General features: G+C 47.8%; 1 protein-coding gene across 5 annotated transcripts; it reads left to right on the forward strand.

Annotated features, from left to right (window-relative positions):
• Positions 1–1,263: 1,263 nt before the first annotated feature.
• On the forward strand, positions 1,264–12,693 carry LOC108930056 (MARVEL domain-containing protein 2-like). Of its 5 annotated transcripts, XM_029253015.1 has the most exons (8): positions 1,264–1,402; positions 3,494–3,712; positions 5,803–6,965; positions 7,617–7,649; positions 7,985–8,139; positions 8,719–8,890; positions 10,512–10,562; positions 11,596–12,693. In XM_029253015.1, exons 3-8 carry the CDS (start codon positions 5,823–5,825, stop codon positions 11,713–11,715), a joined length of 1,674 nt encoding a protein of 557 aa, XP_029108848.1. In that variant the 5' UTR covers positions 1,264–1,402; positions 3,494–3,712; positions 5,803–5,822; the 3' UTR covers positions 11,716–12,693. The 5 variants fall into 5 exon arrangements, with proteins under 5 accessions (XP_029108848.1, XP_029108849.1, XP_029108847.1 ...); XM_029253016.1 differs by lacking the exon at positions 3,494–3,712; XM_029253014.1 differs by lacking the exon at positions 1,264–1,402 and having other exon boundaries at positions 3,013–3,712.
• The last annotated feature ends 63 nt before the right edge of the window (positions 12,694–12,756 follow it).

Genomic DNA, 12,756 nt, shown 5'->3' on the forward strand with positions numbered 1-12,756 from the left:
TTTTGTTTTTCAATTTCGAATTAAAAAATGAATGAACGCAACGTACACGGAGGGACCTGATCTGTCTAAATATGCCGAGTAATCTTGACCCTCCTCTACCTGGGAGGTCGTCGCGCCCGCTCGCCGTTTTTGATGAGCAACAGTTGATACAATGTGTCTCCTGTGCGCTACTCGAGGGCGCCCCTAGCGGCAGGAGCGGGGAACGAGCGCTGTGCGGCTGTGCGGCCTGAACACGGTGTCGGTCGCAGGCAAAGCCGGTTTTTCAGGTTATTAAGGCGCGTAAGAAACGAGCCTTTTCGGGCCCAGAGGCAGAGCCATTACTTCCGCGTGTTCGCGCTGCTCGTGCCTCCTCTCATAATGAATGTTGCATTAATTTATGTAAACCACTTGTGTTTCCTCCGCTTCCCCTGTGAACACTAGTAGGTGCGTTTGTTCTCATCTACAACGGAGCGTAACACGTTTCAGTGGGACGCAGACACACCTCTACTGTACACAACGCTGCTTCGCACAGATACATTTGCTCGCGCTGCCGGAGATGATAATTCAGTTGGAAACATTAACGTGTCCATGTCCGTTTGTTCCCTTCGTGTAGCAGAGAATTTTCTCGAAACTAAGCGACGTACATCATCAGTCAGAATGAGAATCAAGTTACCAAAGTGTCCGGCGTGCTCTTCTCTGTCGCAGCTCCGCGCTGCCGGAGAAACGACATTTGGTTCCACCGTACGAGCTATAGAGGGACGACAATGAATAATAATAAAAGCACTGGAACTTGTTGAACTTGAATCACAATCGCTTTTGTTTTTGGTATTAGGAATTTTCTGTGGTTCTACGTGCCTCCAGTATTTTACGGACAAACAAAGAGCTGACACGGAGTTACAGAATCAATAAATGTATTTACAGAGTATACAAACACGAGAGTATAAATAGTAGCAGAAATACTAAAAAAGTAAATAGCAATTCAATTACCAAAAGTGGCTGGATATGTTACACTCACGGACACAGGTGACCTATGCAAAATAATAATACGTAACATAACTGCAACAAAGCAATAAATTTCTGCGCAACTCGGCTCGTGGTAAAAGTGTGGTAGCGGTAAGGACTGCGGTATCTATGGATATGGAATGTGGTAAGAAGTGCGGTAAAGAACACCGAAACTGCCACACCGCAGTCTTAGCACAGTTTCAGCACCGCGCGCACACAGAGCCCGACCGTCCGCTCACGTGGTGTGTAGTTTCACGACACACACACACACCCACACACACCAGGTAAGTGCGCAGCGCTACCCTTCGGTGACGTCATGCCCAGGGATGGGTCGGTCACGTGACCGTGTTGCTGTAGCCCGTAAACCTGTGCGCCGGGAGCGAGGACTTTTCAGAGAACAAAGGGCAGATTTCGCGAACAGGTAAGAAAGACATCGTAAAGTCACAAGATAATTTCCAAGAGTACGAACTGACGCGAAGACTCTGCTAAAGTAACCATTTGGGCCAGTAGTTGCTGTGTGTGTGTCCGAAGTTCGGACAGTCCAGTCAGACTGTCAGTCAGGTGCACGAGTTCGGAATTGTCAAGTTCTTCTTCTTCTTAGTTCTTCTTGTTCTTCGACTCAGCAGCAACAGCGACGCCTCGACTCGAGAGACGAACGGCGCCGTCTTTACTAGTTACTTTTAGGTAGAACTTGGACATGTGTTTTGTCAACTTGGCCAAGAATGGAAGGCGGAAGCGCGCGCGGCTCCAGCGGCTAAGTTCTGGCGGCGCGAGACGAGGAGGCGAGGAGGAGGAGGAGGCTGCGCGTGTTCCCGGCGCCGCGTGTTCCCGCACGCGCCCGCCCGCCCGCGCGTTCGTGTCGCGTGTGCCGAGTGAGCGTGACGCTGTGCTCCTTCCCGCGCGGTCTGTTCTCACACAGGTAAAAAGTCACACAGCTCGAGACGAGTCGTGTGTGAACAACTAGCAGCCTGAGTGAGTAGCTCGACACCGGCGTACGTACGGTACGCAGGAGGTAAAAGTAGGTACAAGTAACTTGTAAGTAAAGGTAAAATTTGTACCCGCTCACTCACTGCTACGAACTGCCGCCTTCCGACCCAAAGCAAAGGTCGCAGGTTCGAGTGTCACTCCAGCTGTAGTGGCTTCGAACAACAGGTGCTTTACCGGCCCCTCAGTGGGTCCGTTTACATGACCCAGCTGTAAAGGGGGTAAATAAGGTAAATCAGCGTAAGTGCTGTACATCATCACTGCAGGAAAGCATCAGTTGAATAATGAATGAATGAACGAACGAACGTACGAGTGTAAATGATGTAAAACGAAAGGCGCCTGTTTGTTCGCTGTGGTACGAAGGACGGTATACGACTAGTAGCGTACTGGAGTGTCACTGTTGCGAATGAGCCTTTTGTTCCTTTCGTTCCTCCTCTTTCCTTCATCGCTTGTGACGCTTTGGTCACTTCTGTCGGTTCCTTGCCTCAGGCGTCGCCGTCTTGTCGTGCGTCGCTCCCGTTTGGTGTCTCTTCTGCGGCCTGACGCCGCGCTGCGAGAGGAAAACGACAAGTGTGTCGGTCCATGGTACGGCATGGTGCGGTACGGTGTGAGGTGGGAAAGTGCCACTTCTTGCTGTGTGTACCGTGAGCAGAAAGAAACGACTAATGAAGGGGTCGCGTGTCTTCGGTCCCGCCTGAAGCCGAGCGACGCGTCACGCGGGCCGCAAGCGTGACGTGACGTGACGTGACGTGACGTGAAGCTGTGTCGCACGGCTGCGTCCGGCAACGCGTTCCGCCTTGAGAGACGCCACGTTGGCCCTCAACTTGCTCTCGCTCTCCCAACAGGTGTGTGGGGCCCGGCTGCGTTTGCCCGCGCAACTGACGGCCAACGGCAACGTAAGTGTTGCCGAGTGACTGCGCCCGCAAGGTTTATGGCCGAATTCGGCCGCTCCGCGCGTCCCGGGCCACGGCTTTGTCGGGAGGTCCCAGGCGCAGGCGCTGGGCACGGGGGTTTTCGCGCTGCGCCCCGAACGGTAGCCGTCTCGCGCACAGCAAATGTGGCAAAAGCTGCGCCGCTGTTGCGGTTGTGGTGTGCGTGTGTCTGAGGTGGTCGGCGGTGCTTCCTTTGCCAGATGTGGCTTCTTCAGCCCCGACTGTGGGACTAACGGCTTTTTCTCTTAAATGTGCACTGCTGGAGCTTTTCTTCAGCTGCTTCAACTGATCATGTGGGGCCACTTCTTATGGCAGCATCTCTTTTTGTTTTTTTTTTTTTTAAACAGTAAATACTGTGCAATGTGTCCATATTTATTGTTTCTGGGAGAAGGAAGTCCAAGATTCAAGGTGTCACATTAAACGCTTGTACTGCTTTCACAATACTCAACTTCGCGATGTTCTCTCCTCTAATACTGCCGTACAGTCATTTCTGCTACTTGCTGCGGGAGTTTTTGTAATGCGAATGGGCTCATTGCTGGTCGGTAAATAAGGGATCGATGTCGTCATAACGCAAAATACTCTTGGCTTGTACACAGTTTTCCCCCAACATCACTGAGTAAATCGGAGTAAGCATGTACGCGAGATATGGAGGATGTGGCTAAGAAGCGTGCTGTGAAAAAAAGAACAGCTTTAATACTTGAAGGAAAGCTTGATGTTACAAAGCATCTCGAGCGAATTGAAAGAACTTGTGAAATTGTTCACACGACTGCCATAAGAGTCAACTGTGCGTCGACGCTGCCTTCACTTTCATCAAGGTAAAATCACATTTATTGAGCTTTTTCCTTCTTGTGAATGTCTCATTTTAAGCTGTGCAAACATTTTTGTTAGATCTTTTATTAAAATTTTCTCTGAGATATGCGTTGCTTTGGGGAAAAGTGTCTGCTAAATGAATAAATGTAATGTAAATGTAAAATTGGTCATGTTTTTGATGAATTTGTTCATTTTGAGTGATTCGCCCCAATGCTGTTTTCCCCATGAGCCCTGTGGTTTTTATTTTGTGACTTTGCACACATCTGTGCCAATATAGCAGAAACGACTGTACAATACATAAAATACAGTACGGTGCAAAAGTCTTACTCTTAGGTGTTTCACAAAAATATTTGTTTTAGGCTGTTACTTAATGTCTTCTGCATTAGTGTCAGTGGGAAAGAGCATATTTTAGATTTCCAAGTATTCCTTTTGCAAAAAGTTACAGTATTACAGTAAGGGTTTTGCATGTTGTTAAAGAAAGTATGCACACACACACATATACTGTCTGAGACCGCTTGTCCCAAGCAGGGTCACGGCAACCCGGAGCCTAACCCGGCAACACAGGGCACAAGGCTGAAAGGGGAGGGGACACACCCAGGACAGGACGCCACTCCGTCTCAAGGCACCCCAAGCGGGACTCGAACCCCCGACCCACCAGAGAGTGGGACCCGGCCAAGCCCACCGCGACTCCTCTCGGGAGAAGTGGTTGTTGATGATGGATTACTAAGCTTTGTAGGAAGTTTATTAATTAAAACATTAATTTTGGGATAATAGGAATATACTATATATTATTCTTATATGAATTCATAGGGGTGCCAATAATTGTGCCACATATATATTTAAGAAAGTTTTTTTTTTTTTTTTGCGGGATAAACCTGTGTTGCATTTGCAATTGTTTGATATCCATGAGGGCAGAGTGTTTTTTGTGAATTTTTTTGAAAAGATCAAAACGTTAAACATAAGACAATTTTTCACAACCTTCTTTGCTCATATTTACCAAGGGTGCCAATATTAGTGGAGGGCACTGTAGTTGTTAGTAAACTTTAAGTCACTTTAGAGAACAACATCAGCTACATTAGTACAGGTGAAATATAAAGGTGACCTGTTTCCTGGCCCTTCGGCCTCTAAAGCAGCGTTTCTCGGCGTGACTGATGCAGCCCATTTCCGGAGAGAGTGTCTTTCACTCATTGTAAGCGGTGTAATTCACCGTGGTGAATAAGGTGTGGCCTGGTAACACTAAATAGTGTTCACTGGAAGTCGCTTTGAAGTAAAGCGTCCGCTACAATGAAGCAGCGTAAACACACACACATTTTCAGAACCGCTTGTCCCATACGGGGTCACGGGGAACCGGAGCCTACCCGGTAACACAGGGCGTAAGGCCGGAGAGGGAGGGGACACACCCAGAACGGGACGCCAGTCCATCGCAAGGCACCCCAAGCGGGACTTGAACCCCAGACCCACCGGAAAGCAGGACCGTGGTCCAACCTACTGCACCACCACACCCTGCAGCATAAACATAAACAATAAATTGACAAGTTGTAGCTGTCGTGTTACATGAACAGTCCCTGCTGCACAACACTGCACCGGCGGGCGGTATCGTTCTTGTAAGAAACGACATGGCACGTAATTAATGTGGGCTGGAGTGATACATTTAACTGAAATGAGAAGCTTGAATGAGGTTTTTGCCTTTTCCTCCCACATTTTTTACATCTTTAGATTCTTTGGATGAATAAGCAGAAAAATATAAGCTGGTCCATACTATAGAAATCTCTTTGCACCCAAAGTTTGCAGGTTCCAGTCTCACCTCCAGCTGTCACACCCTTGAGCAAGGTACCAACCCTATCTGCAACTGGTGGTGTCACTACTGTAGCGAGGAGAAGTGAACACAGTAGCAGCAGGAGCGACAGCAAAGGATTTCAGCGTAGCGGCTGTTCCGCAGCCCATGAAATAAAAGGGAGTCCACAGTTGGCGTTTTCGTTGTAACATCGCTATATGAACTGCTCAGTGAAGGCCAGTGAATTGACAAAAACAGCAGTGGTAACTGCCAAATGTAAGAGGAGCTGCTCTGAGGCCCGTTCTTTTCCCCTGTCCTCAGGGCTTGACGCCACAGCACCCATGTCTACCGGACCCTCGTTTGCCCATTTTAACCGGGCCCGAGACGCACCCCACTATGACCAGGTCCCCGTGGGCTCCTTGCGGCGGGACGATGAGCCCACCCTTCTGGAGCAGCAGAGCGAGCTGGCCCTAAGCTCAGACCCGCTGCCGCCTCCTCCCCTCCCAGAGCAGCCGCCCGTGGGACCAGAGTTTGACCCCAGCGGCAGCGAGGATAACGTGGACACCGCCGACATCAAGCCCGTCCACCGGTTCATTCCTGATTCTTGGAAGAATTTCTTCCGGGGCAGTAGCAGTAGCAAGAGCAGGAGCAGCAAGCCAAGGTCCGTGATGTCAGAGAACAAAGGCGGTAACAGCAGTAGCAGCGGAGTGCGCTGCTCGCCCCCGCACTCTCCCTTCGTTCCCGGCTCCTACCGGGACCCATACGGGGGCTCAGGCGGCAGCTACGGCTCCCACAAGGAGCAGGCCCTGCTGCTCCACGACCCGCTGGAGTCCATCGACGGGCACACAGTGCGCACGGCGCTCACCTACAGCGAGAGGGTCGAGGAGTACAACATGCGCTACGCCTACATGAAGTCTTGGGCCGGCCTGCTGCGCATCCTGGGCTGCGTGGAGCTGCTGCTCGGGGCAGCCGTGTTCGCCTGCGTCTGCGCTTACGTGCACAAAGACAACGAGTGGTTCAACATGTTCGGCTACTCTCAGCCGCAAGCCTTCGGCATATACGGAGGCTCCAGCGGCTCCTATTACGCAGGGCCGCAGACCCCCTTCGTCCTGGTGGTGGCCGGACTGGCTTGGGTGGTGACGGTGATCGTGCTGGTGCTGGGAATGACCATGTATTATCGCACCATTCTGCTCGATTCCAACTGGTGGCCCCTTACCGAGTTTGTCATCAACCTGGTGCTGGCGGTGCTCTACATGGCAGCGGGCATCGTTTACGTGAGGGACACCATCCGGGGCGGTCTGTGCTACTACCCTGTTTTCAACAACGGGATCAACGGCGCCTTCTGTCGCAGGGAGGCCGGTCAGACGGCCGCCATCATCTTCCTCTTCATCACCATGCTCATCTACTTGATCGGGGCCATCGTCTGCCTGAAGCTGTGGAGACACGAAGTTGCCCGCAGACTCAGAGAGAGCCTGGGTCTCGAGGTGAGGCCCCGTGGCATTCGCACATCTGCGGTACACACTCGGCACTCGCGATGCGACAAGCGGTTGGGGGAACGGGCGGCGCGGTGCCACGCTCTCCCCGTTTCCCAGCCTGACAACCGCAAATTTGGTTGCTGGCTCATCTCCCGAGGGCCTTGCTACTGTACCGTTTAAACAAGGTACTTACCTGGAGTTGCTCCAGCGTTCAGCGGTCAATTTGCAGCACGACAATGGTCATATTTGTCAGTGCGGGTTTTGCCAAAGAAGAGGCGTCGTGCGGTTCACATCATACGCAGCGTCCATTCAGCCACGTGTCTTACCCATGAATTATGAGGACGCTGCTTCGGGGCACTGTGTCTGCATGTTTCTGTAGATGTGGCAGCGCACCAGCTTCAGGAGACCTTTCTCTCACTCTCTGGCAAACGCAGATATACTCGTTTTGCAGGATACGTCAATTGTTGTTTATTTTATTATTGTTTAATTATATTAACCTCTGACAGTGCAGTGGTATTACTCTTATTTGTAATTTGTTTCGTTGTCAACATTCAACCTTCTTTGTCTTACAGATATTTCTAACAAAACAATTATGTATTTGTAGCAGTCTGACATGTCCTCCTCTCCTTCCCCCCCGTTTCTTTTGTATGTGTTTATCAGATGAAGACAACGGAATCTGTTCCAAGGTCCTTGGTAATGACTTGGGTATTTTTCCTTTAATTTGTCACAGTTAAATGTAATCCTCCAATATATACAAATATTAGTAAAAATGGATTAGACGCTCCAGTGAAGTTGCTTATGTGGTTTATCGTGTCATTCGGCATTGTTGGCTTAGGAAGCGGTTGTTATTCTGATAGGAACCATATTATTTCTCAGCCCACTTCAGTCACGTTGAGCTGAACGCACTGTCATCACATACTAGGATGTATGTTCAAGAGAACCGCTGTGCCAGTTTCTTTTAAAGGAGCTCTTTCTGTTGCACAGGCTCTGCACTTGCCTTGTTCTGGTTGTACGCTCTCGCTTCCCAGGTCGATGGGCCCTACAAAGCCCCCAAGCCCAAGCAGGCACCGTCAGTCGCTGTGGAAATGGAACCAGTTGCCAAGGAGATGCAACCAGAAATCCTCCGAGGACACATTCCTTCTGGACACATTCCAAAACCTGTGGTCATGCCGGACTACATCCAGTAAGTGTTTGTTTCCTTCCGCCAGGAACTCAAAAAGTAGCCCTCCTTAGTGTTGGAGTGCACAGATGGCTCCTAAAGACCAGTGGAAAATGAGGCTCCCCCACACACACACACACTCTGGCCATTTGTGAAGAATGCTGTGTTCTCCTGGGTAGGTGAGGTGGCTGGGATGCCAAGTGCCTCTGAGTCTGGGGGTGGGAATGGCTGATAAACTCTTCTCCAAGCGTGTTACCCAGTTCACCTGCAGCTCGTGAAGAAGCACACAGCTCACGTGATGCACATAAGAGGAGATTCATGCTCTTGCTGCTCCTTTCCACTAGATGTTGGTCTCGGAAAAACTGTGGAAATTGGGAGGAAATGGTTCATCACCTTAAAAAATGCCACACATACTGCAGTTGGTGTTGTCGTCATGACAGCGCCAGGGAACATAGGACCCTAGGTGCCAGGTTTTCTCTTGTAAGGAGCTTGGCGGCTTGTAAGGATGTCTATATCGTCCTTCTTTTGGGAAGCCCTAGTGTTGCTCGCGAGTCCAGTTCGTTTACCATTGTGTGAGTACTGGGTGTTTCCCGTGCGGAACAGGAAGTACCCCACCATCCGGTCGGACGAAGAACGGGATCAGTACAAGGCGGTGTTCAACGACCAGTATGCCGAGTACAAAGAGTTGCACGCCGAGGTTCAAGCTGTACTGCGGAAGTTTGATGAGATGGACGCGCTGATGCACAGCTTGCCACAACACCCCGGCAGTCAGAAGGTTTGTGCTCCTCCTCCTCCTGCTCCCTTTCTTCCTCTGCATTATTGTTTCTGCATTCTGAGCTGTACAGGATGCTGTACCAGCTCCCTTAATGCTGAGTAACTTTCCAGTTACTGTATAATAATCCTTCTGTTTCCTATATGTCTTACTTTGTGACCCAGTAAATGGATATGAGATATTCAGCTCAGTGACCTACATGTACACATTCAGTTCAATTCAGTGTATTTTTATCGAGCTCCTCTCATACAGTAACACAGGGAGCTGAACAAAGGCAGAAGACAAAACAAATCAGACATTTGACTGTATGCTAGAGAAACACAACATCCATGAAGAGTTTATGTAGTTTCTTTAAAAGATAAATTGGAGAATATCCAGGCATTCATTGTACCTTCTACTATGGTCCAGACCAGTATAAACACTTACATTTACATTTATTTATTTAGCAGATGCTTTTGTCCAAAGTGACGTACATCTCAGCAAAAATACTATTTGTACATTACATTAATAGAAAGAGACATTGCTGCAGACATGTTTCTCTTAAGTAAACTAGTTTACCTTCCACTTGATGTACCGAGGTTCATCGCTCGAGTAGGTGCATAAAACGCAGAATAGATGAATCCCGATAACCTCCTATCAAATTTTTTTAAATAATAATAAGATACACAAACAATCACATACAGTACAGGAGTAGCGGCTGTGTAAAGGCTTATCTGGGGATGCTCATGAAGTTATGGTGCATGAACATTTACACCATTCATGAGCTGGAGAGATCTTGGGCGAAGCGAGTGTGGAAGAGGTGAGTTTTCAGACCCTTCTTGAACGTAGACGGTGTTTCCGCAGTTCCGCACTTCTGGCGATGATGACATTAGATGCTGTTCGCACCATTTCAGCAGCTTCAGTTTAATTACATAGATGAAATTGTTCACAAATTGAACAAAAGACTCTCGACTGAGAGTCAAGGGAGGGGGGAAAAAAAAAACCTCTGGGGGTCCAAGTGCCAGTGGCTGCCCCCCCCCACCCTTTATGGGCATTCTAGATTAAAAAACATGTTTAAGTCAATTTACAACTAATAATAACATTGTAGCTGAGTGTTAACTTAATGTCCCGGTTCACAAAGGTACATCTCGTCCATCGTGGCAGGTGGTCATCAGCTTCAGTCAGCATGAGGTGCTGATATGAAGGTCGGCTGGCTGCCGCCTCGCGCCTTATCATAGTGAAACGACACTCAACAAGAAAGAAATTGTTAGTAAAAGATGACTTAAAATGATTAGCAAGGTTAATGCAAAAGAAAGAAGCACAGCCAACTGGAATTGCACTGCTTAGTGATAGGACAGATTGTTTTCGGCTGTCATACCAGTACCCCATGCCATTGTCTTACATATTCCTTTAGCTCACCTGCTTTATAATTATTTACCCATTTATACAGCTGGGTAAGTTTACTGGCGCAAATCAGGGTAAGTACCTTGTTCAAGGGTACTACAGCTGGAGGTGGGATTTGAACCTGCAACCTTTGGGTCCAAAAACAGAGCTGTAACCACTGTGCTACAGGTTGCCCCTTATTTTTGTGGTTCTTAGAGGAAGTCCTGTTTCTTTATGAAAGCGAACCTTTCATTTCTTCCAGGAATTCGACCGAATCAACAGAATCCTCCAGGAGTACGAGCGCAAGAAGAACGTAAGTGTGTCACGTGTGCTGAACCTGCTGCTGTAAATGTGCAGCAGACCCATAGTGGAAGAGCTCAGCTGCCGCTCTGCTTTGTGCTCCTGAACAATGGGCTGTGGAGTGGAGTGGAGTGGAGTGGGATGGGGGGCTTTCAGGCACCATGACATCTTCCAACAGGGCTTCTCACCGAAGTCACTAGACTGACTGTTTCAGCAAGTGGAATCATTAGGCAGTTTCATCGACATGTCATCATAGTGTAGTTATACACACCTAGGTGGTATAGCCTCGATCAGATAGTGTACTTATACACACCTAAGTGATATAGCCTTGATTATAGTGTACTTATACACACCTAGGTGGTATAGGCTTCTGGCTTATGCAGCTACTTGTGTGATGAACATAGGTGCATATGGTGAAGGAAACAAACTAACTGTACTTAGCTTAATCACACCTGCAGCTATGTCTCTTTCTCCTCATGTAATGAACAAATAAATTGTATTTTCTGTGAGATGTACGTCGCTTTGGAGAAAAGCGTCTGCTAAATGAATAAATGTATAGCCTCGATACAGTGAATAAACGTAGTAAACAAGAGATTTGATGCTGCTGCTGGCATAACAGCATACTGTTTTACAGTAAACTTTTTATAAGTACACTAAAATAACAAGAAGTGCAGTATGGTAAATACATAAACCAATAACAGGCGTTTATTATCAAGTATTATGTATTGTGCATAATTGTATGTGCTATACTTTTGTACGACTGGCAGCGCAGTAGGCTTGTTTACAGCAGCAGCGCCACAAACGCGCGAGTAACACGTTGCGCTACGACATTACGATGTCGCTGGTCAATTAGAATTTTTCAGCTCCATTATAATGTTATGGGACCGGCGTCGTATATGTGGTCAGTCGTTCGGCAAAACGTTAAGTGGCGCATGACTGTACTGTTGTGTCTGTTGTATCCCCGGCAAAGTGTTTGCAAATGGTAATGCCGATGACTCTTAATGCACGTTCTTTCTTGTTTCCGTTTTTTGTTAACACTCCAATAGGACCCAGCGTTCCTGGAGAAGAAGGAGCGCTGTGAATATCTGAAGAATAAACTGTCCCACATCAAGCAGAAGATCCAGGAGTACGACAAAGTGATGCAGTGGAACGACGGCTACAGTTAGAGCTGCCGAGCGAGCGGCGCACGTGGGGCCGGTTGCCAGCCGTTCTCTTTCGGAACGTCTCCTGCATACTGGACGTGTGAAGCCCCTGCGAAGCTGAGAAACGACTGCAATTGCAAAATAGCTCTGTGAACAGCTTTAATATCAGTAAAGGGACTACATGTGAATATGTTTTCGTGACGCCTCTAATGTGAGCTCAACTTGGAGTGAAACTGGTGCATAAACCGTGAGTGCAGAGCGGAAGTGCATTTACTGTGAATTGTCACGTGTTTATTAAGGCAGAAATGCGCAAATGTGCAATTTGGTGCAGGTGCCCCGATGACTACTGTGTCCTGTATCCGACGAGCACTTCGTACGGGATTTGCCGCGTTGCCTTTCTTTATGATGCCCTTAAAATGTGCAGGAGAGACAAATTAGTGCTGAAGTTGGGTTTTAACTTTTGCTCCGGGGTCAAAAAGAGTCCTTCCCTGGAGCAGCAGCTCATCTGCTGTCTATTTTAATGTAATATCAAAGTTAGTTTTTCTTTGAAATTAAAACTTAAACAGCCAACATTTTGGTGGGGAGCAAAACTTTGAAAATGGTTGGTCAGTCACTTGACCAAATGTTACATGAGGGTTAAGGCTTGTTTTGTTTTTTTTTTCTTTTTTTTTAAATCATTTTAAATTGGTCTAACTTCAGTGCCACTTAAGACAGCATTGCATTGCTTTGCTTTAACTGCTGTATAGTGTGACATGCAAAGCCATCCAAATATTTATTTAAAAATGTTTCATGTATATCATCAGTTCCTCTTTTTGTTATCCACTGGTATTTGGTTTTTCAGACTGTAATTGACTAATTGTAATTTTTTTCTTCTGTGCCGCTGTGATGTATCGCTTACTGCAGTAAAAAGTCCTGTACTTGCCCTATTCAGTTGCACTTCAGTACTGTGCTACCTTTGTGTGCCTCAAAAAGGCCAGGAATAAACAATTTTGTATTTAGTAATAAAAAGCAGCTGCATCTTCAAAATACAGCAAAAAACCCTCGCTAACACCTTTTTCCTTAGAT

The sequence above is a fragment of the Scleropages formosus genome, chromosome 6, assembly GCF_900964775.1.
Source record: "Scleropages formosus chromosome 6, fSclFor1.1, whole genome shotgun sequence".
Lineage (NCBI taxonomy): Eukaryota > Metazoa > Chordata > Actinopteri > Osteoglossiformes > Osteoglossidae > Scleropages > Scleropages formosus.